The sequence below is a fragment of the Trachurus japonicus genome, chromosome 4 (genome assembly GCF_045865225.1).
Source record: "Trachurus japonicus isolate A0001 chromosome 4, Traja_1.0".
NCBI lineage: Eukaryota > Metazoa > Chordata > Actinopteri > Carangiformes > Carangidae > Trachurus > Trachurus japonicus.
The window spans coordinates 4,872,444-4,900,432 of NC_140910.1; the positions used below are offsets into that span (position 1 = coordinate 4,872,444).

The 27,989-nt window shown below is 43.1% G+C and overlaps 1 protein-coding gene across 1 annotated transcript; it reads left to right on the forward strand.

Annotated features, from left to right (window-relative positions):
* Nucleotides 1-300: 300 nt before the first annotated feature.
* Nucleotides 301-27,983, forward strand: artn (artemin). The gene is made up of 4 exons (XM_085775383.1): nt 301-455; nt 12,101-12,162; nt 16,765-16,921; nt 26,996-27,983. Exons 1-4 carry the CDS (start codon nt 377-379, stop codon nt 27,403-27,405), a joined length of 708 nt encoding a protein of 235 aa, XP_085631509.1. The 5' UTR covers nt 301-376; the 3' UTR covers nt 27,406-27,983.
* Nucleotides 27,984-27,989: the final 6 nt, after the last annotated feature.

Here is a 27,989-nt window from a genome sequence, read left to right on the forward strand (position 1 = left end):
CACACACACACACACACACACACACACACACACACACACACACACACACACACACACACGCACATCTGGAAGTGAAGCTCTCGGTCGGTCCACACCTGTCTTGCAGCAGGACGCTCGGCAGCTCCAGGTCGGTGTGCGTGCGCGCGTGTGTGTGTGTGCGTGTGTGTGGATCAGCAGCTCCTGTGTGTGTCGGTCAGCTCAGCTCAGCTCAGTCCCGCAGGATCCGCTGCGCTGCGCTCGGTGCTGCCTGACTGTGTCCTGACCGCGGCTCTCGGCTGTGACCATGAGGAGCGCCGGCGGAGGAACCGGGACTGCGCCACTATGCCACGGGATATAACCGAGGAAGCGACGCAGAGATCGGCCAAGTGTCCGTGGAATGTTAGGGCAGCGCGACGCCGGCGCTTTGCTTCTCACGCTCACGTCCATGACCGGAGGGACGAGACAACCAGGCAAAGGTAAGAGGAGAGAGACCGTACGATGACAGCCAGTCAGAGTCAGAGTTGAGCCGGAGTTTGTGAAGTTCCCGGAGCCTCCGAGGATGATGAGGAGCACAACGCGTCCCTGTGCTGCTGCTGAGCCTTCACTCGACATGTCCTCACATGTAGACAATTAGCTGATGTTTAGTCGTATAGCGTCTGACGTTTCCTCATAACTGGAAATGACTTGAGAACTCCAACACACCCCGTAGGTACAGTGAGCAGGCTACTGGAGGTTACAGAGGAGAGCAGGGAATGATCAGCACTACATTCACAGCATCTTCTCATCTCATTTGATACATTCTTGTTCCTGCGTGTTAGATGGCTGTATGGTATAGTTGTTGTTTTGTTTGTTTTTTTTAACTCAGAAGTGGACAGAAAAGAGTGGCTTTGATACCCAGACCATGAGGACCCAGGTCCCATATAAAACAAGACCCTGGTGAGATAATCACTTTTACCCTGAGGAACTACTTCGCTGCCACAGACAGATGAGTTACTGAGCAACATCATCCATCACAAACCAAACTTAAAGTTAGAATATGGCCATGAAAAGTATTTATTATAACAATGTGGAAATATTTAGGCTAATTATAAAAAATTGCATTTCTACATTTAGGGAAAGTCAGTTGCTGTTTTGACTCTCCTCTTGAACGTCCCACACCAGCAGTATGTGTGTGTGTGTGTGTGTGTGTGTGTGTGTGTGTGTGTGTGTGTGTGTGTGTGTGTTACTCTGTGACGGCTGCTCTGGGGCTCATCATCCTCTCTGCTTCTCTGTTAGAGAGCAAATACAAACCCCTGCACTGAGCAGTGACAGTGTACAGTCACTTTGGGACATCATGCACCATGATTTGTTAGATGAGTGACTTGGGACTGTTTAACATACAGAGGCAGAATCACATCTTATTTGCCAAGAACATGAGGAGTTAGACTTCTGATGCTTGTGCTTTTTTTGGACAGGATGACTGACAGACCATTAATACAATTTGATATCAATAAATAATTCAAGCTGTTGTTTCTGCGTTTTTATACTATTGATTCTGAAGACGAAGGCTCCACACTGAGAGGCCTAATAGGAACTTTTTTCATTCTGTGGTTGATTGATTTGGTTTAATAGACTTCATATGTCTTGGTCCAGTCATCAGTCCAGCCTGAGTGCAGCTGCAGGCAGGAGACACTGAGCAAACAGTTACCTGAGGAGGAGGTTACACCAAGGGATACTGTGTGTGGAGGCTTCTTGTCTCAGCTTTTGTCTTGAAGATTAAATGCAGTTTTTAACACATTACTTTAATGGCACAAACTGTTTGGGCAGTCAACCGTAAGTGCTCTCAGGATAAGCTGGCTGGGTGAACTGGAATATCGATGGGGTGGTTTGGTAAATCAGTGTCTCAGCCATCAGTCACATGACTGGAAATCTGTATGTGGATGAAGAAGAGTTTTCAATGCAAACAATTCAGCTGAGGCAGAGAGGTTAATGTGTTTAATTAATGCAAGTTCAATTTAAATGTACTGATTAAAGGGACAACGAGGAGTTTCTATTCGGTTATAAAAAAGTCTCACGTTAATGTGGATGAATCTCCGCTACCCACACTTGTTAATGGGCCCATTTTCGATCAATATATCGTTTTGTCTCTATCGTTATTTTGTTATTATTAGTGGTGGCGGAAATGCTGGTCGAGTCGACCGGTGTTTCCTTACTTTCGGTTTCGTGGCGAGTCATGAGAATAACCCAGCTGAATCGCCATTTATGGTCGTAACTACGACAGTATGTGAACCTCTTTGAACCTCTGACTTTAATTCTTGATGAATGAAAACATGAGTCCGTCTTGCGCCGGTCAAAGAATTTTACGGTGCGCGCAGAGGCTCATAAATGTAGTGTGAAAACGCTTCGCTTTTCCAAAACTCCTCGTTGTCCCTTTAACATCTGAAGAATCACTCATCCGTTGTTTCACAAAATTTCTCAAAGACCTCCTCATCTACGCAACAACCAGCAAATTACTGAGTGACCTCACGGCTCTACAATGTCCAGTCTCACAGATGGACACTCACACTTTTCCAGTGATATAAATGCTTTACGCTGCAAGTATCATTTAAATGTAACACACATTAACACACAAGCTAGACAAACCAAGGCTGTACTTCGACCTTTTAAAGAACAGGTGCTCAAGCAAAAAAAACAAACCCATCCCTCAGATAAAGTAAATTTAAAAATTCACTATTTCTACATTTTTCACGTGAACAGGCAATGACCCAGTGTGTGTACGACTACGTTCTGTGCTGGCTGTGAGCAGGGCGGCTGAGGAGGGAGGGGCAGAGAGGGTCATGCAGTCTCACAGCTCAGACAGGATATTATGATTATTATGGACAGTTTTTAGACAGTTTTTAGTTTTTATAAGAAAATCACAAAAAGTGCACCTGTAAGAGGCACACGCCTGAGCACCACCTGAGATGTATCTGTGTGCGTGCCTGACACAAACACACACCAGCGGCAGTGGAGCAGTCATGCAGGACACTTTTCTGCCACTGGAGGTAACTTGGCTCTCAGTGTACGGACGATCATTGGACAATCTGATTGGACACTGAGTCCAACACACACTCTCACCAATATACTCAACTAACAACTGTACAACAATAACAACTCTTCGCATGGCTCCGTTCATGAACAAAACAAAGATAGTCAAACCTTATTGTTGCATCACTCTGCACAGTGTTGTCCTTGTGTATCAGATGATGTTTTATTCAACTAAACTTTCAGAGAAAATAGATTTTGTAGAAATGTTAATTTGCCAGGGGGGCCCAGGGGCCACTGGTACAAGGAAACTGAAAAAGAAATTGCAAAACAGCATGAATTTCGAGAAAAAAAATCTATAAATAATGTATTTTAAAGAGGAACTACAGTATGCAAGATTACCACCTTAACTATGCTACATTTTTACCTTAATTAAACAGCTTTAGAGTAAAGCCTAGTTTATGCTTCTGCATCGTGTTGATGGTGTACCTATGGCGTAGACCCGACGCCATCGTTGAGCATTCGAAGCTCTGCGTCAAGGAACACGTTGCTTCCGGTCACAGTAAACAATGGCAACTGAAAAACAAACGCTTTTATTGCAAATGTTGAAGTGCAGGCGACGAAGAAGACATTTGCAGAGGTGGTCAGTCCGACCAGCCGAGGCTGAATGGGTGAATTTACCACACTGACGTTCTGAGCGAACCAATCACAGTCCTTGCGGTTCACGTCGCGACGCATCGACGCGACACGTAGTCAGGATTTTTTGGAGGTGCGCGTCAGGCTACGGCGTAGGGGCCGCCTCGGCGCCGTAGCTACGCTGTCACTGCGATGCAAAAGCATAAACCAGGCTTAATTGTGATGGTTAAAATAAAGACTCTCTGTCTTCCACCTAGCGTAGTCTCTTGGCTGAAAACCAACCTTAAGATCACCGTAAGATCAGAGCCTCCGACCCGGTGTCCCAGCTCAAGTCTCTGCGGCACCGCGACACAAATGCCCCACGTAACTCATAATCTCATTTATGACAGATAAGACTACACAAATATACAGGTCGTAACATTGTATATGATAAATAATGTTATCTACTGCTCCATGGATTGATTTCTCTCCAACTTTGTTAAAGGGATAGTAGCATTTTTTTAAAAGTGGGGTTGTATGATCTACAAATAGCCCCTAAGTACTTTAATTGCAGTAGAAGACTCTCTGCACTCCTCCCATTAGCAACGTCAGCCCATAGCCCTGCCCAGAGATTTACAACGTACAGTGTTGTGACCAGACCCAAAGAAACGGCCTATTTTTGCGGCCTAAAAGAGGTTTTACCTGAAAAAAAAAACAACACAGTTCCATTGTTCGCTATAATATAATTTTTTCCAGCCCTTCAAAGTGCAGGAAAAACGCAGTTTTTATTTGGACCTAACCAACTCACGTATCCCTCCGCCCAGGGTTAGCGCCCGCCGATCAACACTTGGTTAGGTCCAAATAAAAACAGCGTTTTTCCTGCACTTTGAGGGGCTGGAAAAAATTATATTATAGCGACCAATAGAACTGTGTATTTTTTTTCAGGTAAAACCGCTTTTGCAAATGCACATGGCCGGGAGGAGGGTTAGCAAAACAGAGGAGAAGAGACCGGACTTGCATAGTTCCCCTTTAACTGTTTGAAATTGAGGTCTTTCACTGTGATGTGTCAGTGATATAACGGTTAAGCTAACTCAGATGATGGTCTACTATCAGTGAGCAGTCACAGTAGATATCAGGTTAGAAACAGCAACAGCAACAGCGGACAGGAAAAAAAGAGTCAAGTCTCTCCTTGGTCAAATAGAAAAGAAAAACTGAGCTTCCTCTCTCGGTTCAGTCCTGAATGATTGATCATCCTCATTAAAATAAAAAGTGCTCTGAGACGGCGTCCACTCATCGCCCAGCTAATTATTTACTGCAATTTAGCTGAGTCTCCGCAGGTGCTGAAGCTCACCAGCTAAAACAGGATGTCCACCGATAGGAAGGGGTGATTTGATCCCCAATCAAGATCCTCCAGGTATCGTGTGTGAATGTGTGTGTATGTGTAGGGAAACGTGTTGCAGGGTTGAATTGTCATCAAGATTAACTAGACCAATGGTTCTCAAAGTAGGGTCCGGGGACCCCCAGGGGTCCTTAAGAGGGTTCAAGGGGGTCCCCAACTTTTTCTTGAAATTGTACCACTTTTTCTGGAATTAAAAAAAAACTTTTTGATAAATTTGACTACTTTTTTCTAGAAAATGTTTTACTTTGTTTTTGTTTTTGTTTTTTAAATATTACCCCCTTTTTTCCCCCCTGAAATGTATCTACAATATTTCCAAAAATTCACACTAATTTCAATGTACATTGACTAAAAAAGTAACATTCTTCAATCTCAGAACTAACATTTGTGTTTGCTTCAAAAATTTGTCCAATGGGGGTCTGTGGTCTAATTTGTGTCAATTTAGGGGTCCTTGATATAAAAAAGTTTGAGAACCACTGAAATAGACAATATGAAATGAATAGCATTTACTCTGGTAGTGAGGAGAAGGCTCATTATTACAGCTTCGTAGTTGTTGAGGCCATGGATGGAAGCAGCCCTATGAGGAGCGGTGGTATCTGGTCGGGATGCTTCCTGCTCACCTCCCAGTGAGGGTTCTAGTAAGAGGCCTCAGAGAAAAGCCAGTACATGCCGGAGAGATTACAGATCTCATCTGGTCTGGGAACTCCTCAGGATCCCCCAGGAGGAGCTGGAACATGTTGCTGGGGTGATCTCTATCTGCTTTGACCTGCCGCCGTGGTGATCCAGCCCTGGATGAGCGGCAAAATGGAGGGATGGATGTAATAGTAGATAGTTTAATTGCAACAGAAGTTCATTTAACCAGCGGATAGATGACTTAAATGTTGGCCTTTGGCTTTCTGATTTTTGTATGTAATGATTCTGCTGAACTAAAACTGAAAAAAGACAAGACCAGGAGGGTATTTTTTTTTGCACGAGCCTGGCAGCTGTGGAGCATCTTGGTTTTCATTTTATATGGCTCATGTGAACAGGATAGAGTGGCCATAGGAAGCTCAGGTAGAATTACTAACACTAACTCTGTGTATTTGTGTATCTGTATTTGTTTTCTGAAGTTGCAGTGTGTGGAGGTCTCAGGGCCACTGTACGTGACAGTGAGTAAGCACAGAGAATATCAGGGTGCTGGAGCTTTCCTTGGAATGTGGCCATTACTAGTTGTTAGTGAAAGGGGCAGTGATTTACACCCGAGATATCCCTGATGTGACATGTGTGATGTGACATGAGTGTTCTTTATGACAGGAGATTATACATCCAGTCCAGTCCACTGTTAAATTAAAGCAGAAGTAAGTGGTCCGGTCGTTTTCGCTAATGCTGCGTTCCAGGCAGGCTTTTGAAATCGTAAATTACAGCTTCAAGTCACAACTTACGACTTTGTAGCGTTCCAGGCAACCCACTCGTGTTTTTCCGACCTGTTTTACCGGTGAAAGTCACTATAACGGCCACTCGTAACTTCCGACCGGTGAACTCGTACCAGATCGAACTGGTACCACTTCACGGTCGGAAAAATACGAGTTTCCTTGAACGCACCATAACAGTCCTCGTCCCTACGTCGCCACATTCACGGCGTCCCTTGGCTGCACACACAGCCCTGCATGCCGTTCTCTCTCCTCATTGGATAAAAACTGTAGGATACGATAAATGTTTTCTCCTCGGCTCAGAGCAGAGCAGAGTGACTGACAGACCCGTGTTTCGGTCCAAACACTCTATGTAAGTGATTGCTGTCGGAAGATATAACTATTTAAGACTTATATTAACACAAATATATCACTTACTTCTGCTTTAAGTTAAGTTCAAGATACTTCATTAATCCTTTGCAGGAAATTACATTGTTACCAGCAGCACCAGACAGAGGACCACACAAACGCATCATACATAGAATACACAACGTATTGCACAACCTGTTAAAGCATGGATGAGATAAAAGTAGCAAGGTCTAAAATAAGGATTAAAAATGGGGCAGTAACACAGATTAAAAATAAAAAAAACCTTACAGCTTCAGTGTTGGCGTATTCATCCCAGTTCACTGCAACTTGTGACAAATGCAAAATATCTGCAGAAAATGAAGCATAATAAACGCTTTGGGTCACAGATACGTATGTGTTAGGTAACAAGTTAAACCATCACACAGTCAGTTGTCTGAACCAGGATCAGGAGGATCTATCTGCCCAGTGGAAGTTTGTGTAGGAGCTGCACTGCATCAGCTTGTTTCGGCCTCTGCCAGCTCCAGTAGAGAGCAGGTAGTGATGTCTGTGCTTCTTTACATAGGCTATGTCTTAGGACATTGGTGTGTCATAAGGTGTCATTGAGTGGCTGTAAATGCTCCAATAATAATCATTATTATCATTACAGCCATCTGGTATGTCTCCTAAACGCTTGACTCGGGCCTTTCAGACATATTTGTAAGTTTCCACCCACATGTGAATGGACAGCTCAGTGTGATAATCTGTCGTACAGGAGAAGATGTCACCCCTGTCATGTGTCTGCTCAGTCTGGTCTATTCTGAACTGTAGTAGTTGCAGGCTTGCACGCTTGACATTAGTGTGTCATTGCCTGCTATCAATTACACACACAGTCAGTGTTGTGTAATGGGATCCACGCCTCCCCTTGTACCTTACTCTCCATCTACGCCTGCTTCAGCGAAGGAAGCACACAGAGGCTGGACTATTTTAGGAAACATGAAGAAAGAAAAGAAAAGAGCAATTAAAATCCCAGTGTAAACTGTTGTACATCCTGGTAGAGCTGTGAGTGATTTGTAGAGTTTATCTCTGTCTCAGTCATGTTTGAAGGTTCCACTTCCACTTACAGTACGGAAATCAGCATTTCTTTCTTAACTTGGATCTCCCTTGGTTGTAATTTTGTTTTATTATGAGGAACAGGGTGAACCTGAAAGCATCTGTGCTATTTTATCATGCTGTAAAACGGATTATAAACTATATTAAATATTTTGGACTGGGTACCCGATCCTTTCAAGGATGTTGCATGCCTTGTTCATTTTTATTAGACCTGTTTTAGGTCCACTAAAAGTTCATTAATTAAGAAGACTTTAATCTCACTCATCCCTTTTTCCATAGATCCTGCACTTTAAAACCTGTATGATCTTTACTTTTAATACAAGAGCTGCATACAGCCATAGACCCCTCTACGGTCTCTACAGCAACAGCTGATCACTCTTGTTACTGAAAAGAAGGTTTACTCAAGTACAGATAAAACTACATCATTAGAGGTGTTCTGAGATTCAAGCACAGAGTCAAATGAAAAGAATTATAATGTACATTATGGATGTATGTAAGAATTTTGCATTTCTCCACCCCAGCTGCATGTCTGGCATACACACATTATAACAGAGATGATGCAGTCAAAGCACTCACATGAGAGGAAAACTCCTTGAATGAATTCACACAGAACAGACACATGGGCCTTATTAGAAACAATAACACTTCCATGCATATGTGAATAAATAATGCACAGAAGGATGCAAATGCATCCATACTCCAATGACAGGTCTGGTCTTAAAGGGATCGTTCAACATTTTGGCAAATTGGTCCATTGCCATAATCCCTATAGTTTTAGGAGTAGGTTCGTTACCTTTAATTGTTGGTGCAACCTATTTTTAGAACGGCGGAGCAGAGCCGAGAGCTGCTCAGAACTACGCTATAGGCTCATGGAATTTCTTGGTTTCCCTCATCAAACTCATCAAATACACAATCCAACAACTCCAAAACGCTCTGGTGGACAAGTTGTGACCTGCACATTCACCACGCTACGAGATAATAACAGAAAGTTATGAGACGGAATTGTTTTCGAGGTAAATTCGTGCAAAACTGCTGATGCACGGATGCACGTTCCCGTTGGGGGCAGTGAATGGGCAGGTCACAACTTGTCCACGAGAGCGTTTTGGAGTTGTTGGATTGTGTATTTGATGAGTTTGATGAGTGAAACCAAGAAAACCCATTAGCCTCCGTAGCGTAGCTCTTAGCAGCTCGCTGCTCTGCTCCACCGTTCTAAAAATAGCTTGCACCGACAATTAAAGGTAATAAACCTACTCCTAAAACTATAAGGATTATTGCAACGGGCCAATTTACCAAAATGTTTAACTATTCCTTTAAGAAAAGGCCTTGAACACAGAATTAGAAGGGAACAGCTATTTAGAGACACCACACCAGTGGTTTGAGTTATGGCTAAAAGGTATTTTGTGAAGTCTCTGTGACTTTTGACCTTTGAGCCCCAGAATCTAATCAGTTCATCCTCGAGTCCAAGTCGACATTCGGCCAAATCTGAAGTTCCATCAAGGCGTTACTGAGGTATCCTGTTCAGGAGAATAGGAGAGATGATGTGCCTCTGGCTTCAGGCTGTCTCTGCTGTGGAGGCATCGTAAAGTGATGTTTGTACAAGAGCTGGTTTCTGATGTAATTGCTCCCTCTGACTCCATCACAGGATGAATTTGCATGGTAAAAAAAAAACATCCCATCAATGTGCAAATAATTCATGATGCACAAATGCAATCAAGATGCAAGCATCTGATAGAGTAGCTATATGATTATGCCTTTACACATTAACTAAATGGTTTTATCTTCATTATAATCTCTCTCTCTCTTTTTCTTGCATGCTCTCTCTCTCTCTTTATCTGCTTTTATTTGGAATTCCAGAAGGGAGACAGATGAATTAGATTTTTCAAGTTTTTCAACGCTCAAATTAATTTTGACCTTTATTTAATGTCAGGAAATCACAGTGGGAGTTCTCTCTGTGGCTGAGAGAACAGGAAAATACAGCAAAACAAGAGTAGGCTACACAAAAAGATAATACAGATTACAGACATTCAAACAACAGGACACAGAACAAACAGGTTCATACAGGAGCATAATCATTTATAATCATGGTTTTAGATTGGCCTATGGGTACGAGTCTGTTAAGTTTAAGTGTGTTGTAAAGTGTTCCATGTTTGTGTAGCACAAAAGCTAGAAGCTGATTCCCAAATTTAGTGCCTACATGGGGACCTGACTGATGGACCAGTGTGTAATTTTCCATTAAGGGCCCATAGATGAATATAGATGAATTAAAAACAACTGTCTGTCATGTCTAACTGTTAAAGATGCAATGATTAGTTAGTTAGTTAGTTTAAGTTTATTTCGGACATGTTAAAAGAAATAAAACATAATACAGAAAAATTATGGAAACGGATGATGGGTATAGAAGTATAGAAGAGCCATCACCTGTAATAACAGAGTAGTTGTTTTAGAGTGGAGGTAGAGGCATGTCTACAGAACAGTCGTCACCTGGTCAAACATCTCTCCTCCTCCAGCTGATGAGACTGAATGCCTCACTTCTCAGTCTGGTTTAAAGCCAGCACAAACGGTAGCTATTTTATTTATCCTCAGCAACACCAGGTGGTCGGTGTTTTCAGCAGAGGCCTCAGAACAAAAAGTCTGCATCCAAGAGACAAAGCCCTCTAGTGGACATGGTGATTATGACAAGAGCAAAGGAGGACCAAGGCGAACGTTTGGTGCGGGTGAAGTCATGTTGGATGGATGAGCCAACGGACATCTCAACAGTTTCTAAAACGTCCAGTGTCTTTTGGATTAATCTGATGTCATCAGACACTTTCACAAGAGCCAACCTACTGTCCTCTGGTCCTGAGTGTGCCGATATGTCAAATGTTGACCGGAACTGAGAAGACTCATCATCATCATCATCATCATCATCATCATCATCATCATCATCATCATCATCATCATCATCACCACCACAAGTGAGGTGCAGAAACTGAGACAGATCATCTAAACACGTGCAGTTGAAGGTCCACCAGCTGAGCAGGGGCGGGTCCAGAGTATTTTCTGGTGGGGGGCAGAGGAGGTAACAGTGAATCGGGGGGGGGGGGGCTCACAATGAACAGCAATACTCTTACCCAGTAGTTAGCTCAACTCTGTACAATAAACATCTCAGTGTTTTGTGTAACAGTAAATGTATACAGAATAACCAGAACAAGCATGACATGAATGGTGAAATTGAGAACAATAACAATCTTACATCATTTTCATTATTTACTACACAGAACACTGGAATGTTTGCTGTACAGAGTTGATTAAGAGCCTCAGTCAGGAGTTAGTGCTCATAGCTTTTTAGAGTGAACATAGGAGTGGTTCAGAGCTTTTCACAGTGGTTGATATTACCACAAATCAATGACTATTGGGGGAGCACACAGGGTTTCGGGGGGGCGGTGCCCCCCGCGCCACCATGGAAGACCCACCCCTGCAGCTGAGTTGACTGCTTCACATTCATTCACATTCAGCTTTGTTTTGTGGTGGAATACAACAAGCCACTGAACCCCAATACAACAAAACAAAACCCAACAACCCAACAAAAAGCACAGGAGAACACCGGGGGGAACCAAACTGGAACCAAGGAAACCAACAAAACAAACATCTGAGAAACACAACAGGGGGGCGCACAGAGTAAATACACACAAGGGAGGCAAAGGTAATAGAAGACAGGTGGAATACATTAGGGTGGGGGGCAATTACGAAAGAGGGAGAGGAGACGAGGACGAGAAACCCACGAGACACACAGGAGAAGTCATTTCAGAGTAAAACAAGAAACAAACAAAGTTACAAACAAGAAAATCCCAACAAAGTCCAAACAGCTGAGAAACAGAGAGGAGCAGATCATCACACACTCCCTCTAATCAGCTGATGGGTTCATCAACCAACCAGCCTATGGCCTTGTTGCTGTCACATCTATTTTATGTGGTTTTCCTTTGTATTTCCTTAGTTTACAGAAAATACAGTGTGTAGTAAGGCAAGGCAATTTTATTTGTGTAGCCCATTCTTACAGTTTTGACAGTTTTGATCATAAAAGAACAGGGAAACCAGGGTCTCCAGGTTTGTTCGTATAAAAACAGCCAGTGACACAGGAGAGAGCAGAGACAGATCAACCCCAGGCTGAAGCTCTGCAGTTCTTATGAACCTTTCTGAACCTTTTCTGAATTTCCCCTCATGTATAAAACAGTGCATGGGCCGGTGCTGCTCTTCATCAGTGTTATCATTGTCTTCCTTTCAGATGGAAACACCTGGTGGAGGCAGCAGGCGTCAGCTACCCAGCATCACCTGAGGAACTGGAAGGTGAGTGTGTGACGTAACAGCAGAGGAGTGTGTAGATGTTGATGGAGGCTCTTGGTCCATAACTTAACATCACCCGACTGGAACATGAATACATGTCTTTCGCTTGATGTGCTCACATCTATGCATCACCCCAACCTCTGAAACGACAGCTGCTCCATCTATCAGAAGGCTGATCATTATATATTACTAATTACCTGACCATGGACTAAACCATACACCTTTCAAAGGGGGGTGGGAGAAAGCTCTGAAAGGTTCTAACCCTGCCTTGGGTACTTAAACAGCGCCTTGCAACAGTCTTCATGCCCCCTGAACTTTTCCACATTTTGTCACATTACAATCACAAACTTAAATGTATTTTATTTGGATTTTATGTGATAGACCAACACAAAGTAGCGCATCATTGTGAAGTGAAAGGAAAATGATGCATGGTGTTGAAGATTTAAAAAAAAAAAAAAAAAAATCAGAAAATTGTCGCGTGCATTATGTGTTCAGCCCCCTGAGTCAATACTTTGTTGAATCACCTTGGCTGCAGGTCTTTTGGGGTTTGTCTCTAGCAGCTTTGCACATCTACAAATTGCAGTTCTGCCCGTTCTTTGCAGAATAGCTCCAGTTGAGTCAAATTGGATGGAGAGTGTCTGTGAACAGCAGGTCCTGCCACAGATTCTCAACAGGATTTAGGTCTGGACTTTGACTGGGTCGTTCTAACACATGGACATGCTTTGATGTAAACCAGTCCATTGTAGCTCTGTCTGTGTTTAGAATAGAACTTTACTTTATTATTTAGGGTGGTTGTCCTGCTGGAAGGTGAACCTCCATCCCAGTCTCAAGTCTTTTTCTGCCTCTAACAGGTTGTACACATTATACACAAATATATTCATGGGTAGTATATTCAGATTTCGCCAATGAACCTTAACAATTATTACACACTGGACCTTTAAGTTTGTGGTTGTAATGTGACAAAATGTGGAAAGGTTCAAGGGATATGAATACTTTTGCAAAACACTGCACATCACTGTGGGATAGGACTGTTGGATTGACACAGCGTGGACTTAATGCTGTCAACAGGAAGTTGGTTTATTTATGGTCTGTATTTACATTCAAAACTATGCAACATTTCAATAAAACAATAGAGAAGCAGTGAATCTATGAGAGGAAGCACTCCAGCCACATTTGTCTCTCACATGTGTCAGAACAGACACTGAGCAGAGCATCTTCTCATGTTTTAATGAAACACCTCTTTATGCTATTTTCTCCCATTCATCTCCGACTAGTCATTTTGTGTTGACTTCCCAAATGCACATCTTGTGTGGACACGTGAAACAAAGGATATGCTGCGATGCTAAAACACTGCTCCTCCTCCTCTGTAAAGGAACCAACGCGCTCCTCACCTGAGGCCGACTGACCCTGCACTGATAAATGAAAGATTGTCTGAGAATGAGACGTAGAAGTAGGCCAGTGGGATTTGTTGGCAGACTGTTGGTGTATACATTTCACCCCCAGCCAGTTTCCACTACACTGCCCATTTGATCCCGGGCCTTAGGTTCCTCCCAGACACTGCAGAGAAACTCATTTCATAAGTGATGTTAAAATATTAACCTTACCTGCATGGCGGACAGGTGTCATGTGTCAATTAAGTAATTAAAGAGGTGCAGGTGTTGGCCGTAGGTAAGGCCGCGGACAGAGGGCGTCCACAGGCTCCGAGCCAGACACAGAGAACCCAGACACAACGTCCACGTCAAAGATCCGCTAGGACGAGGACGGATCAGCTTACCCAGGGCAGCTTTCAGTTTCCACAGTGGAAGGAGCGCTGCATGTCAGTGGAGTAAATACAATATAAAGGCTGCAGTCCTGATGGACCACAAATTAAGATCATCTACAAGTTTGCAATTGGATTACATCTTTCAGATGTACAAAATAACACGCTGTTCATATCATTTAATATCTTTGCAACATGGTGCGTTTCTGTCCTGATGTGCAAAATACTGGGAGGAGAAAATGCAAATACTGTAGCTTGATTTAACACATTCAATGTGATTTATTAAGCCTGTGATTGCATCTGTATTTAGTTTGTTTTAATGGAAGGTGCTACTGTAATCATCCGAGGGTTGACCACTGGCTGCTGTTGCAAAGCGAAGGAGACAGTGAAGGAGAATGTTTAGAGAGGAGTGTCAGCATTCTTTAAAAGACTGGGGGGAAAAAAATCAAACATATCATCTATCAGTCATGTCATTTTGGAGCTTCTAGATGAACTAAAGAGGGTTGAAGACAAATGTTATGCTCATCACAGTGAGCTGAATCTGCTGCTCAAGAAGCATCTCTTTATTTAAACACTATGTTTTTGTCAATATGGTTCCTCTACTAAGTTTACACTTGCGTCCATCCAGCTCTCTGTCCAAAGTCTCCATTAAAACACACAAACCCCTAGTTTGCACCTGTTGTCTGCACAATACCTCTAAATTGATCACTCTGGAAATGTTCACCAAGCAAACACACAAAATGTTACCCACAAATGAACAATTTGGTTAGGTGAGAGGTCTGTTATGTCAGTCACCACTTGAACTGTTACGTTACATCTTGCAACGCTTATTGTATCCTGGTGCTTAGTGAGTGTGTCAGTACTGTATCCTTTATTCTATTTTCCTTACTGTCACGTTTTGAAGTTATTCACTGCATTACAACTTTGCTCAGTGAGCAGAAGGCTCCTCTTTCCCTGCACGAAACTGACCCAGATAGTTTTACTCAACTCACTTGTGAATGGAGTGAGGAACAGGAAGCTTAATGTGATCTCTTGGACGGTAGAGGCCTACATCTGCAATAAGGAGCAGTAGGTTTGTACCTGTTCTGTCGTCTGTCCTCTCTGATGAAAGCAGCATTTGACAGGGAGGGTTTTGCACTCAACAGCCAGAGGAATGACTCTATGTGTTAATCACTGGAAGATATAACAGTTGCAACAATCCCAGCACCAGCCTCCAAAAATAAATCTATTATTTCAGCCAACTCATATGAGCCTGATAGGGATGATTATGCTTTTATTGTCTCATTCTTCTCAACCCTATTTAATTCCTACACCAGCCCTGCACCAATGTTGAAGACAGCCACAGTCCAGTCCATTTATTTATTACTGTATCATTCATTCATACAGCAGCAGTTCACAATCATATGGAAATTAAATATGAAAATGATTTATAATCTGGTGCCCCCTCCCCTTAAAGGGATAGTTCAACATTTTGACAAATTGACCCATTGCCATAATCGCCATAGTCATAGCAGTAGGTTCGTTACCGGTGCAAACTGCAAACTATCACGCTGATGGAGTTGTATGTATTGTATTTGTTGTTTTGACGGTTGTTGTTTCTTTTGTCTACCTGTCCAGGGACGACAGATGTAAATTAGCTGTCAGCTAAGTAACTCTGGTGCAGTTACTTTTAATTGTGCGCTAAAAATAAACAATAAAAAAAGAAGTAGAAAAAAAAGCCCCATAAGTCACTTCAGTTTGTGGAGCCTGACAGACAGAGCACAGACAAGACAGAAATAGCATTAAAATACATGGGGGAAACTTACAACATAGTATCGGGGCCACACTGAGGAAAAACTTGTGTCCATTCCAGGAATAATGTTGCACATTTGAGAGCATAATCATAACATTTCAAGAACAAAAGTCATAGTATGACAAAAGTTTTAGGCAGCATGTTGTGTTAAAAGAGGGGGCTCCACTGCTGGAGCGTGTACTACATGGACCTCGTCCAAACTGCAGGTGTTGGGTTTGAGTCTGCTGCATCCTGTTTCTAGTGAGCTCCTTGTGTTTCGCCCAGTGACTCTGTTCCTCTTCCTGCCTGGTTTGACCCTTTGCTTTGAATTAACCAACTGAGACTAATCCTGATCTCTGTGTGGCTCTGCATCCTTGTAACCTTCTGCCCGTCATGATACTGAGTCTATCCTATTGTTAGACTCCAGCTGACATTCATTCGTTCATTGGTCACTTTTTATTTCTCTATCCAAATGTTTGACTAGATTGTAATGACTACATACTTAGGATTTTTTTTCATGAAATATAATAACTTTAGTTTGTTATTATGACTTTATTTGACTCTATTTTTATTTTTTCCCCCCCTATCCTCAATTCTAAGACCGTACCCTGTGGCAGAGTGGATTTTCTGTCTTCACATGTGTTCTTTTTTGTTGTTGTTGCTTTCTTTTGTAAGAGATGTCATAGTTTGGATTAATTGCTAACAGTGCAGAAACCACAGCCAGGTGTTTTCCTCCATCCTGCCCCAGCTCAACCCACACCATAACACAATATGTTCAGCAGCTGTCTGCTCACATTTTAAAGTTAACTGAAATGTAGCCAGAGACATTTCTCGAGAGGTGTGCGTGCAATATTTTATGTACATGATTATTTGTTTATGTATGTCTTTGTCTTTTCCTACAAAGATTTATTCATGAGCATTGTGAGGTTGTGCAGTAGAAAAGAGGGCTTGTTAAACAGTAGTGGCATACACTATGACACAGACAGTACAGCATGTCTGCTAACTGGACCCAAAAGCTGTCCACAGCCGACATTGAGGCAAAACATACTGACTGTGTGTTCCTTGTTGTTGTCAGGTGATGCTGTGGGTCGTGGCGTCGTTGCTCACACTGGTGGAAGACGTGTTTTCTGAGGAGGACGGTAAAAAGCACGTCCTGCAGCAGCCGTCCTGGTCTCCTGCAGAGGACCTGGAGCAGGACAGCGGTGTCCACACAACCTGGCCTGATGCCTTTGGTGAGTGACTCACTGTCTCGTTTCATATTATTTGTGATGGCATGATGTTTGTCTGTCCCTTCCATTGTTGTGGACTTGATATCTCAGCAGAGCCCCTCACATTCACTTCAGCTCAATGAGAAACCATCGTGTCAAGATTATTGTTGGTGAATAGATAGTTACCAGGTGCATTTCAGTTACATGTTCTGTCACATCCTGGAGCACACAAAAATTTACCCAGACGATGTTAAAGGGACAGTTCACCCAAAATCAGGCTTATGAAGGGTTTATGACAAATCTCCCGCAAGGATCTGCATTTATCAATGAACGTGAGCATAGGGTACGCAGAAAACTCACGCCAGGTCTGACCAGGTGTACGCACATTTGTACCAGCATATAACATACAGGAGTCAGGAGAGAGTAAAGTCCCTCTTCTTGGCCGTCTTTCATGTCTCTATGTGGTAAAGTGGGCAGGACGAGGCCTCTAAAGCAGGAATATATAACTTTTTCAGCCGACAGATTTATCAACACCACACCAATTTTATCGAAATCGGCAATGTACACACTTTTCGTAAATCACACGTGACACTAGGCGCATGCTGATATTTACACCAGAATCTACACCAGGTCCTATGCAAGTTTGATAAATGAAGGCCAATGTGATGGTAATTTCCACTGAGCACAGTGTTTGATTTAAAGCGATAGTTCAACATTTGCCATAATTGCCATAATCATTATAGTCCTTTTTCTAATTAAAGGTTCATTACCTTTAATTGTCGGTGCAAGCTGTTTTTGGATCAGCGGGGCAGAGACGCGAGGCGCACATTACTTTCGCTTTTCCCTCATTAAATACACAATCAAACAACTCCAAAACACTCTGGTGGACAAGCTGTGACCTGCACATTCACCACACTATGAGATAATAACATATAATTATGTAACATTACGACACATGAAGTAAAGAGCATTTTGGAGTTGTTAGATTGTGTATTTGATGAGTTTGATGAGGGAAAAGCGAAAGTACCGTGCACCTCTGTTGTGTTAGCTGAACAGCTCGCGTCTCTGCTCCGCCGTTCTAAAAACAGCTTGCACCGACAATTAAAGGTAATGAACCTACTCCTATGACTATAGGGATTATGGCAATAGGTGAATTTAACCTCATGCACCGCACCAATTAGTACACACAAAGTACAAGATGTGGTGTGCTGTAGTGGCTGAAGAGGCAGTGCATCGATTCATGTCATCAACTCTGTAGAGCGCAGCAGCTCATCAAGACAGCAAAGTGCTGCAGTTGGGGAAAAAGCCTGAGTGTGACACAGGAAAATACCAGTGTGCCGGTGTGTTCTAAAAATAGAGCCCCTGATGTTTGTTGGCAGAGATCGTATAAACCTTGTCTGTCACTGCTTCAAACTGTTAATGTATATGATCAGAATGTGAGACACGGGATCTACACCTTTGAAAGTGAGTGAGGGAAACGTAGGAATGTAGTGTTATCCAGTAAGTGGAGAAACAGGCCAATATGAAGTGATCAAATACTTTCATCCACTTCTGCGGAGGCTCGGTTGGGTCATGTTACACCGACTGCCTGCAGGCACACACACACGCACACACACACTGTTGGGGCTTTTATAAGCTTGGCAAGCACACTCTTCATTTTCATCTTTCAATTGTAACATTACTCAGACAGTTTCTGTGCTTCCGGAACACCGAAAACAAATCTTCATAAATCCGAGGTGAAGGCCATAAAATAGCAGCATGTCAGTCCTGGATGACTAATATAGCCCATGGAATTCAGCCTGGTAGTTTTCAACACAGAGTATGGCCTTGGTCAATGGAGGAAGGGCCCCATGTGGGTAAAAATAATCAATCCAGTGTACAGATTTCTGTCATGCATCATGGTCCTGTTCATCTCAGAGATAAGACAAAGGGCTTTGGATTACATGTGTTTACTCTAGCAGTCAGTTTAGTGGGTAACCCAATCAGTCTCTTCTCTGAAAAATTTGAATTTCTGAGAGTTCTTCTCTTTTTATTTTTTTTTATTTTTTTTTTTATTTACAAAAAAGTTAAAACAACAATGAAACAATAATGTTTCTCTTGTTAATATATGGAAAAGCTGCATTTCATTATCTACATCTGCTGCATGCATACTAGTGAGTAACCTGTGTATGCATGTACCTCACTATTCATTCTAATAGTGACAATGGAGACAGATGAGGACAGGTGAAGTTTTGGACTTGGATGTGTTCATAATTATGATCATGATGTTGCAGCCCATCAGAAACAACACCATCAGAGTCCTGTTCATGGAGGTTTCATCCCTCTGAGTTATTGTCGTCAAGTTGTACATCCCTTTCTCATGCACAGTCCTCAAGAAAGGAGGGAACATCCCCTCCTCAGTTTCCACCCATAAAGGCCTGAAACGTGGGGCAGAAGCAGACAGGCAGCAGCTCTATCTGGATTTAAACTGAGGGGAGTTATATTTACAGAAAGCAGTACATGCCACTGCAGACAACATTCCAAGCTAAAAATGTTTCTGTAAAAAACACCTACCCTGGCATTTCTGAGCCATGAGTAGCCTCAGGTTTTCACATCGCCTAGAAACATGAAACAAAACTTGGTGTAAAACCAGTGGTCACTAACGAAAAAATATATATCATTATACACTGAGCTTGTGCTGAAAGACTGACAAGGGAAAGGGAAAACAAGCTGAGTTGTGTGTTGAGCTCACTACGCATTATTCATTGTTTCTACAATGAACTCCTTGTAAAGTGAGTGACAAGAGTGAATGGGTGAGTGAGTGATTTTAGACACAACCTCAGACTCAGGGTTGCCAGGTCTGTGAGGTGAGAGCAGCCAAACCCAGCCTAGAACCAGCCCATCCAGGTATAAAACGACCCAAAAACCAGCCCAGTACCAGAACTCAAAATATGCCCATAAAAATCCATTTGACGCTTTTAAAGTCAAACAGCATTGCTTTGTATGCCAGCATAAACATTGAAGGCAATTTTCTCGAAACAGTTCTTTCACCTATACAGTAGGTCCTAAAAAGGCCTCATGTAATTCATAAAATATCATTCATTCAACTCCTGGACCGCTTATTCTCAATAGGGTCACGGGGGAGCTGGAGGCTATCTCAGTTTGACAGGATTTGGGTGTCAACATATCATCTGCAATAGGTCTGTCCAAGCCCAACCCGCAGACATAATATTTTTTACCCATGGCAACTCCAACACCAATTCCGCGGGAAACCGCAGACCTGGCAACCCTCAGACTGAACGCTCTGGGGAGGGGGGGTGACGAGACACAGGTGCAGTTTATCAGGGCGGAGCCAGGAAACTCCAGAGACCTGGATAATCCCAATAAAACACAAACAGTACAAACATGAGGGACACAAGGATGGGATGTTCCACAAAATAAAAAATAAAAACACCTGTATCACACAAATGAGCAAAGAAAAAACAAATGATGACAAGTTACTCCTGGCAAAAGGAAGCATGATGTTTACACATAACTAAATTTACCTGAAATATAGTTTTGAGTAGGTCAAATGATAGAAAGTTTTTGTTTTATAGAAGATCACTGGTCAATGGGCTCTTTGCACAGCTCCACTACTTCCTGAAATAAGCCAGCTCGTTTATTTCCTGTCTTACATTATTGGACCAACTGATTAATCCAGGTGTGTCTGATCATTGTGACTACTCAGACACACCTGGATTAATCAGTTTGTCCAATAATATAAGACAGGAAACAAAGGAGCAGCATTAAGTTCAGGAAGTAATGGAGCTGTGCAAAGAGCCCATTGTTGGTGTTTCTGTTTGTGATCATAAATATTATAATGAGACATCACACTGCAGTCACAACAGTGTTCAGTACAGTCACACATGACTGGCTAAACATTGCACTGTTCAGTTGTAATATGGAATAGTTGTATAATTACATGAAATAATGTGACTTATGTGGCGTGTTTTAACTTGGCTGATGCAGCCCAGCAGAGTCTGTGCTTTTTGCCTGGGGAATATTTCTTTGCATTTTTCTGATGGTTTTTCTCACATGATCACTAGTTTTCTTCCTGTCATCGAGGCAACGTGGAGGCATGAACTGACATGCACCTCTGCTGCAGTCTACAGTGGTACTGTAGTAACCGTCCCATGAGGAAACACTGTGCCGAGGCATTTAGAGACAGCGCAGGGCAGAGTCATCTCCAGGTCAGAAAGTAAAAACTCTTTTTGAAGACGTGAGCCAGGTCTGCACAGCTGAGTGGGTAACTCGTGTTTAAAATGTTCCTGGCAGCTGAGAGAGCGGCTCCGGCTGCTGGAGCTGGGCCAGCGGTCCTCCCTCCCCTGCTGATAATGATGCCACACAGTGGCAGCACATTTGGCACCATTCAGCTGATAACCAGAGGAATTTCACTCCCAGCCTCAACATCCATATCTGCTTTCAATTTCATCACACACACACACACACATGCTTATTCATAAAACTCCATCTTAATCCGGAGCCATAAAGTGAAGTGTGAGAAGCGTCTCACCTTCCAGTCTGTAAAGGCCACAGCAAACATCTGGGCCTGAGATTACAGTGTCTTATCTGCCCACTGGGAGGCCACCTTCACCTCAAAGCTTTTCACACAGTTCCTGGAAGCAACTTTTAATTATTCTTTAATTCACACACTCTGTATTCGGTACATAGAACTGATTTGTCAGTAAACATGAAATATGATATTCTTTAACTAACCATGTGTGAAAATGAAGAAAGATGGATCTGATTTAAAAGATAATACATATCAGGACCACATATGGCCAAATCCTGATTTTATTACCTCAACTTCATCTGACAAAAAAAAAAAAACATAGATGAAGACTGAGCTGTGCTCTCAGCTGTATTTACTGTAAAAATGAGAGAGAGAGAATTAAAACCGCGATGTTGGAACAAAAAATATCCATAAAAGCCACAAGTTGGCAGCCACCTTCAAGAGGAACTACTTTTCTTAGTCAGTCTCTCATACAGAGAACAGCCTTTGTCCGGAACCCACAATAGTTTAATGTTTATGTGCTACAACTCTTAGAGGCAGCTTTTTATGTCAAGCTCCATCTGTGATATGTAAAGTCTGTTATAGTGGTTAGTTCAAACCCTGATGACTTCTCTCTCTTCCTCTCCAGCTCTCCCTGCTGGGTGTCTGATCTCTTTTAGTAATACAGGAACATGATTCAGAGGGTTTGATTTGGATTCTTGGCCTGAGAATTGATTCCTTTTTTAAAGCAGAAGTAAGTGGAATACAGTATTTGTGTTAATATAAGTCCCCCCCCCGCGACCCTTTTTGGTTATTTTAAATCCAGCAGCTCATTAGCAATGCACCTCTGGAGGGTGGGCGGAGACTGCGCTGCTCTGCACCCGCCCAGCCAACCCCTCGCACCCCCTCCCCCGCCGCTTGCTGACAGCTGGACATTGTACAATTACAGATTCAGCGCACTTAGTGTAAAATTCCACACTGGGATTTGATCCCAGACTGGAATCTAGTCCTTGCTCACGGTGCAAGCTGCTCTACCAGGTGAGATATACCTGTTATGCCTAGACAGCTACACCGAGCTGCCAAGCCTTTCACCTCTGAGCCAGATGCAGAGCGGGGCGGGAGCTTGTAGCACTAGTGCCCTCCCCTGGGGTTGTGACACGTTAATTCCAGTCTCCCTGAAACTGCCAGTTTGCATCTGCCATTGGTTCATAGCAATTTGAAGGCAGAAAAACTCAGAAATGCAATTTTGCACTTCCTTTTCTGCTGCTATGTCTTCTAACACAAGAAAAATGCCACAGGAACATGTGAAACGCACGAAAAACACGATTTTTAAATAGTTATATCTTCCGACAGCAATCACTTAGAGTGTTTGGTCCGAAACACGGGTCTGTCAGTCACTCTGCTCTGCTGTAAGCCGAGAAGAAAACTTTCCTTGTATCCTACAACCTTTATCCAATGAGGAGAGAGAACGGCATAAAGGGGCGGTCCTCTCTGTGTGTGCAGCCAAGGGATGCGCGTGAATGTGGTGACGTAGGGACGAGGGCGGGGACTGCTAACTCCATCTGACAGGAAGTTAGCCAAAACGACCGGATCGCTTACTTCTGCTTTAATTAACACATTAGTTTAACGCTTAATAATGTACTAACTAATGTTAATTAAGGGACTTTTATTGTAAAGTGTTACCGGATTTTAACTACAACCTGCTACATCCATGGTCTGGTCTAATATTGCTGAGCTGGATCATATTTTACCTATTACCTATTAAAGCAGAAGATGAACGAGTTTCTTTACCTCATGTAGTGTGACATAATCAGTTCTGCAATCTCGCGTCTGGCATACTTCACGACCATGACACAAAGTCTGGCATGTCAGAATTTTCTCCACATTTTTCGCCCAGTATGACATATCCTACGACGAGCGACGGCGAGCATCACACACAGTGCCTCTGTAGCCATGATTGACATGATTGGTTGTGACGACAACACACGATGACTGGTCGGGATTCTATTTGGGGTGAAACCTGTAGTGTGGTCACTCTCCCAAACTAGAGTGCTCAACCGGTCGGGCCTCTGGTTTCCTTTTTTTCCCTCATAAAACACATTTCTTGCGGGTTGTAAATTACATGTTGTTTATTGTGAATCATTTGTGGTAAAGAGTAAGTCAAATATGCCACTCTACATCTTGTGCTGCTACTGTTTGGGCAGAACAACTGAAATGTAGGCTAGTTGTTTTCTGGATAGAAAGTCCAGTTAAGGAGTCAGTCCAGTCCAGCCTTTCTGCAGCAGTTTGGTCTCAGATCCAGTGCTGTGCTGCCTAGGATACCAAGGAATGGTATGCACCGGTCTCCATCCTCACCTGCCACTCATCTTGCATCACAATAATCTTTTCCAGCTTTGTCCAGCCAGGATCCACAGGTCAAAAGCCTGCCACTGGATGCTCACTGCAAATTCCTGTTCCCAGATCAGACTCCTGGATCGATCCCCAGTTTCCCTGGTCATTCATTCATTAGTTGCATGGCTCAGTCTACTGCTCCCTCCCCTGGGACCAGTTTGTTTTAGTAGACCATATCTGGGATTGTTGTTGCAACACAGGTCACATGGATCACCAGGAGGACACACAATCCCGCAAAGGCTGGCAATTCTTCCTATGATCAAAATATGCTTTTAAAAGTTCATTCAGGTTGTATTTCCTGCAGCATTTGACTGACTGCGAGCAGGTCTCAGAGTCCTCTGGGCTAATTTTCTATCGTTTACTATTGAGTTAGCATAACATCACAATCATCGTAATATCAAATGGCTGTAGACAGTTTATCCAGCATTTTTTCTTTTCTGAATCAATTTTTCCGCCTCCATCTTCAGTTACCGTTTCTAAATTTATATAAACTGGATTTGGCACTCCGCTTTTCTCACTCTCTCAGTTCCCACTTTTCCAGATCAAAACCCACACAGAGGGAGTGTGTGCCTGTAATAAAGAGGAGAACAAGAACTGTCAAAGAGAACTTCATACAAGCATTAAAAATGTTTCGTGACAGTCCATACTCAACATTTACAACATTGTCATTTACTACATCCCACATGTTGAGAAGATTCTTTTGGCTTTTTATGTACAAACGCCCTATACAGACTGGAGTAAACCAAATGCAGGTTGCAAGTTGCCTGTCTCAACTGTGTTACTGAAAGGACCAGAAGTGCAGGTGAGGAAGGAAAGAGAAGCTGGAGAGCGGCAAGATGAGGAAAGGGAGGGTGCAGGGGCAGGTCATCAGAGAGGAGAGGAGCAAGGAGAGCCTGGTCAAGCTGGTGTCACATTCTCATGGACACTAGCACAACAGAGCTCCTGCTGAGACACATACTACTGCATATACACACAGCCTCTGAAGTAATTGTTTGTGTGTAGCCTAAAGAAGAAAAATTCAGTACAAATGGATGTTTTCGATTTCGATTTTTTCAGATTTCTGACAATTTTTGTGTCAAACTGCTAAAAACTCAGATTGTGTTAGGGTGACATTAGTGGGTTCTGCAGAGGCTGTTGTGGTCATTTGTTGCCATCTAATGGAATCTTTGATACACTGCATACACAACTGATGCTATTTGTTTAACTTGAATCTGATTACAAAGACTTTATCTTACAGTTTACATCTAACGGCAGGACAAACTGAAGATTAAAGATTTAAAAGGACTTTGGGTGTCTCTCTTCAGGACTGCAAACGTGTGGTGGTTATAAACAATGTGTATCTTGCATGTCAGTATGTAGTCTCTGGAACTGCATTATTGAGCAGCATATTTAACATAACCTGAATAAATAGATTACAGGAAGTCAGTACAACAGGAAGCCAGCCACTCTTGCATGTCTTTAGTGGTGAGGTGGCTCAGCTGTCTGCATGGCTGCACTGGGGGAAGCAGTGAAGACATGGTGCATATGCAGAGACATAATAGTCTTGGGTGAGGCATTGTATTCAAGTCAGTCACATAATGTGTTTGATTTCCCCTCAGCTACAGCAGTGCAATGAGCTGTACATACAGGGTCAGTACAACCAGTTTAAGTATGGTGGTAAGTGGAGCTGCAGCAGGAAGGAAGTAGTTCCATTCAAGTCATTAAGTGCTGAAGTTGAATGCAACTGGACTTCTTAAGGTTCTTGAAGACGTTTGGCCTCTCATCCAAAAGGCTTCTTCAGTTCTAAAGACCAGTGTGGGAAACTCAGGTATTTAACCCTGGGTGGGGACAGACACCTTGGAGATTGTCCTAAGAGTCATTGACCAGCCATCATCTGAGTGGCAGTGGATAATGGCAGTGGATAGTGCTCAGTCAGTCCTGAAGCCACAACATGAAAAGGTTATTCGGAAAAAAATAATTTGATCTCTGTTTTAAGCCTTGTTGTAGCAGTAGCTCCCAGAGGCTATGTTGATGTTTGTGCACATGCACAAGATTTGCTGCGAAATGTTCTTCTGTGTTTACGTCATACATTCAACGGTTTACAATGACGAATGAACATCTTGCAGCAAATCTCACGCATGCGCAGAAACATCAACAGAGCCACTGGGAGCTACCGCTACAACAAGGCTAAAAACAGAGATCAAATGTCATGTTGCAGCTTCAGGACACTTGGGTCAGTACGGACGAGCAGTATAGAGGTATTTGGATGTTTCATTGTGTGTGTTTTGGACGATTCAAAAGTGAGCACTATCCGCCACACACCGAGATAATTATCTATTTTGGGTGAAGTATCCCTTTAAGTGCTGAAGTTGAAGGCAACTGGACTTCTTAAGGTTCTTGAGGACTTCTTGGACTTCTTTAGGTCCTTGTATACATTTGGCCTCTTATCCAAAAGGTTTCTTCAGTTCTAAAGACCAGTGTGGGAAACTCTGGGTGGGGACAGACACCTTGGAGATTGTCCTAAGAGTCATTGGCTAGCCATCATCTGAGTCATTTACCTTAACTCTTTATCTTAAGACAAAGACTGGTCCATCCCAAAAACAAAACACCCAGACACAAACTAAGCAATGTTGTGTATGCAGCCCAGTGCAGTGAGGAATGCTGACCTGTGAGAAAACGACTCTTAGGACCACCTCCAAGGTGTCTGTCCCCACCCAGGGCTAAATACCTGAGTTTACCACGCTGGTCTTTAGAACTGAAGACGCCTTTTGGATAAGAGGCCAAACATCTTCAAGAACCTAAAGAAGTCCAGTTGCCTTCAACGTCACCTGGATGACTGAGAACCTTCACAGACATATTCCACTCAGAAAAGTACACGGCCCTATGTGGGGTAGGGGGCCACACTTTAGATGGGGCCATCCACTGGCTCTGCTATGAGATATTACTGCATTATCAGTGATCAGTGCTGTGTCGCCTTATCTCTGTTGTGGCAGTATAAATAAAAATGTGCTTGACTTAGACTACATTAGATAGACCCTATTGCAGCAGCTGCAATGTAGATTACAACAAGTTAAGTTTTGGACAACCCTATAAATAACAGAAACAAGGTAAGGGCAACAATCTGAATTTGACATGAAAACTGAGAAACGTTTAAAAAATATCTGCATGAATTTGGTAATTAATCCACTGGTGTCCCATGTGCGTTTGTTTCATTGCAGAAGAGTGGTCATCGATGCAGGATGAGGTAGTCCAACAGGGTAGATGGAGGCGCTCCCCTCGTGACCCAAATTCATCAAGATCCTCAAGGAGGAACCGCAAGAAGACCAAGAGCAGCCGCGACTGCCATTTGGAGAAGAAGGAGATGCGGGTGCGGGACCTTGGTCTTGGCTACGACTCTGACGAGATAGTGCTCTTCAAGTACTGTGTTGGCACGTGTCACAGTGCCCGCAAGAACTACGACCTGGCCCTCAAGAGCCTGATGGACAATGGGAGCATCTCTGGTAAAAAGGTCAGCAGTCACCCCTGCTGTCGGCCAACCCGCTATGAGACTGTGTCCTTCATGGACGCCCAGACTACCTGGCAGACAATTAGGTCGCTTTCAGCCGCCAACTGTAGCTGTGTAGGTTGACTTGATAAAGGAGTGTCTATCTGCAGTTACACACCCAGAGAAGACTACAAGATACAATGAAGCCTGGTGTTCACTTTGGGTGACTTTACCCCGGCTCATATGGTCTGAGGTAGGATCCACAGTGTGGTGGCAAGGGCCTTCCCTCCACTACAAGCGTGGCTGGTATTGATGAAGGACCAGATACCTTCAGAGGCTGATGGAACCAGCAGGGTATCTGGATGTTTGCCTCCCTCTAGCCTGGGGCAGTGGAATGTTGGTTTAGATGCCACCAGCAATAAGAACAGAGGAGGAAACTTTAAGTGATGTTCCAGTTTATAGTGCAGGCCTATGATATTTTGTGTCCTTCATTCAGCCCGTTGGAGGCTTCAAGGTGATGTAGCACCCACCTGGAAGCCATGTTGGATCATCAACCCTTGATGATGCTCAAAGTAACTGATCACATTCACTACGCTAAACTGATAACTTACCCTTACCAGTTTTCTCATCTGCTTTTTAGCTGACTGGTTGGCTAGTCCTCAACTGGAAGCTAGTGCTAAAAGAGGCTAACTGCAGAAATTCAGCAGGTATGAAGGATAACATTTTCC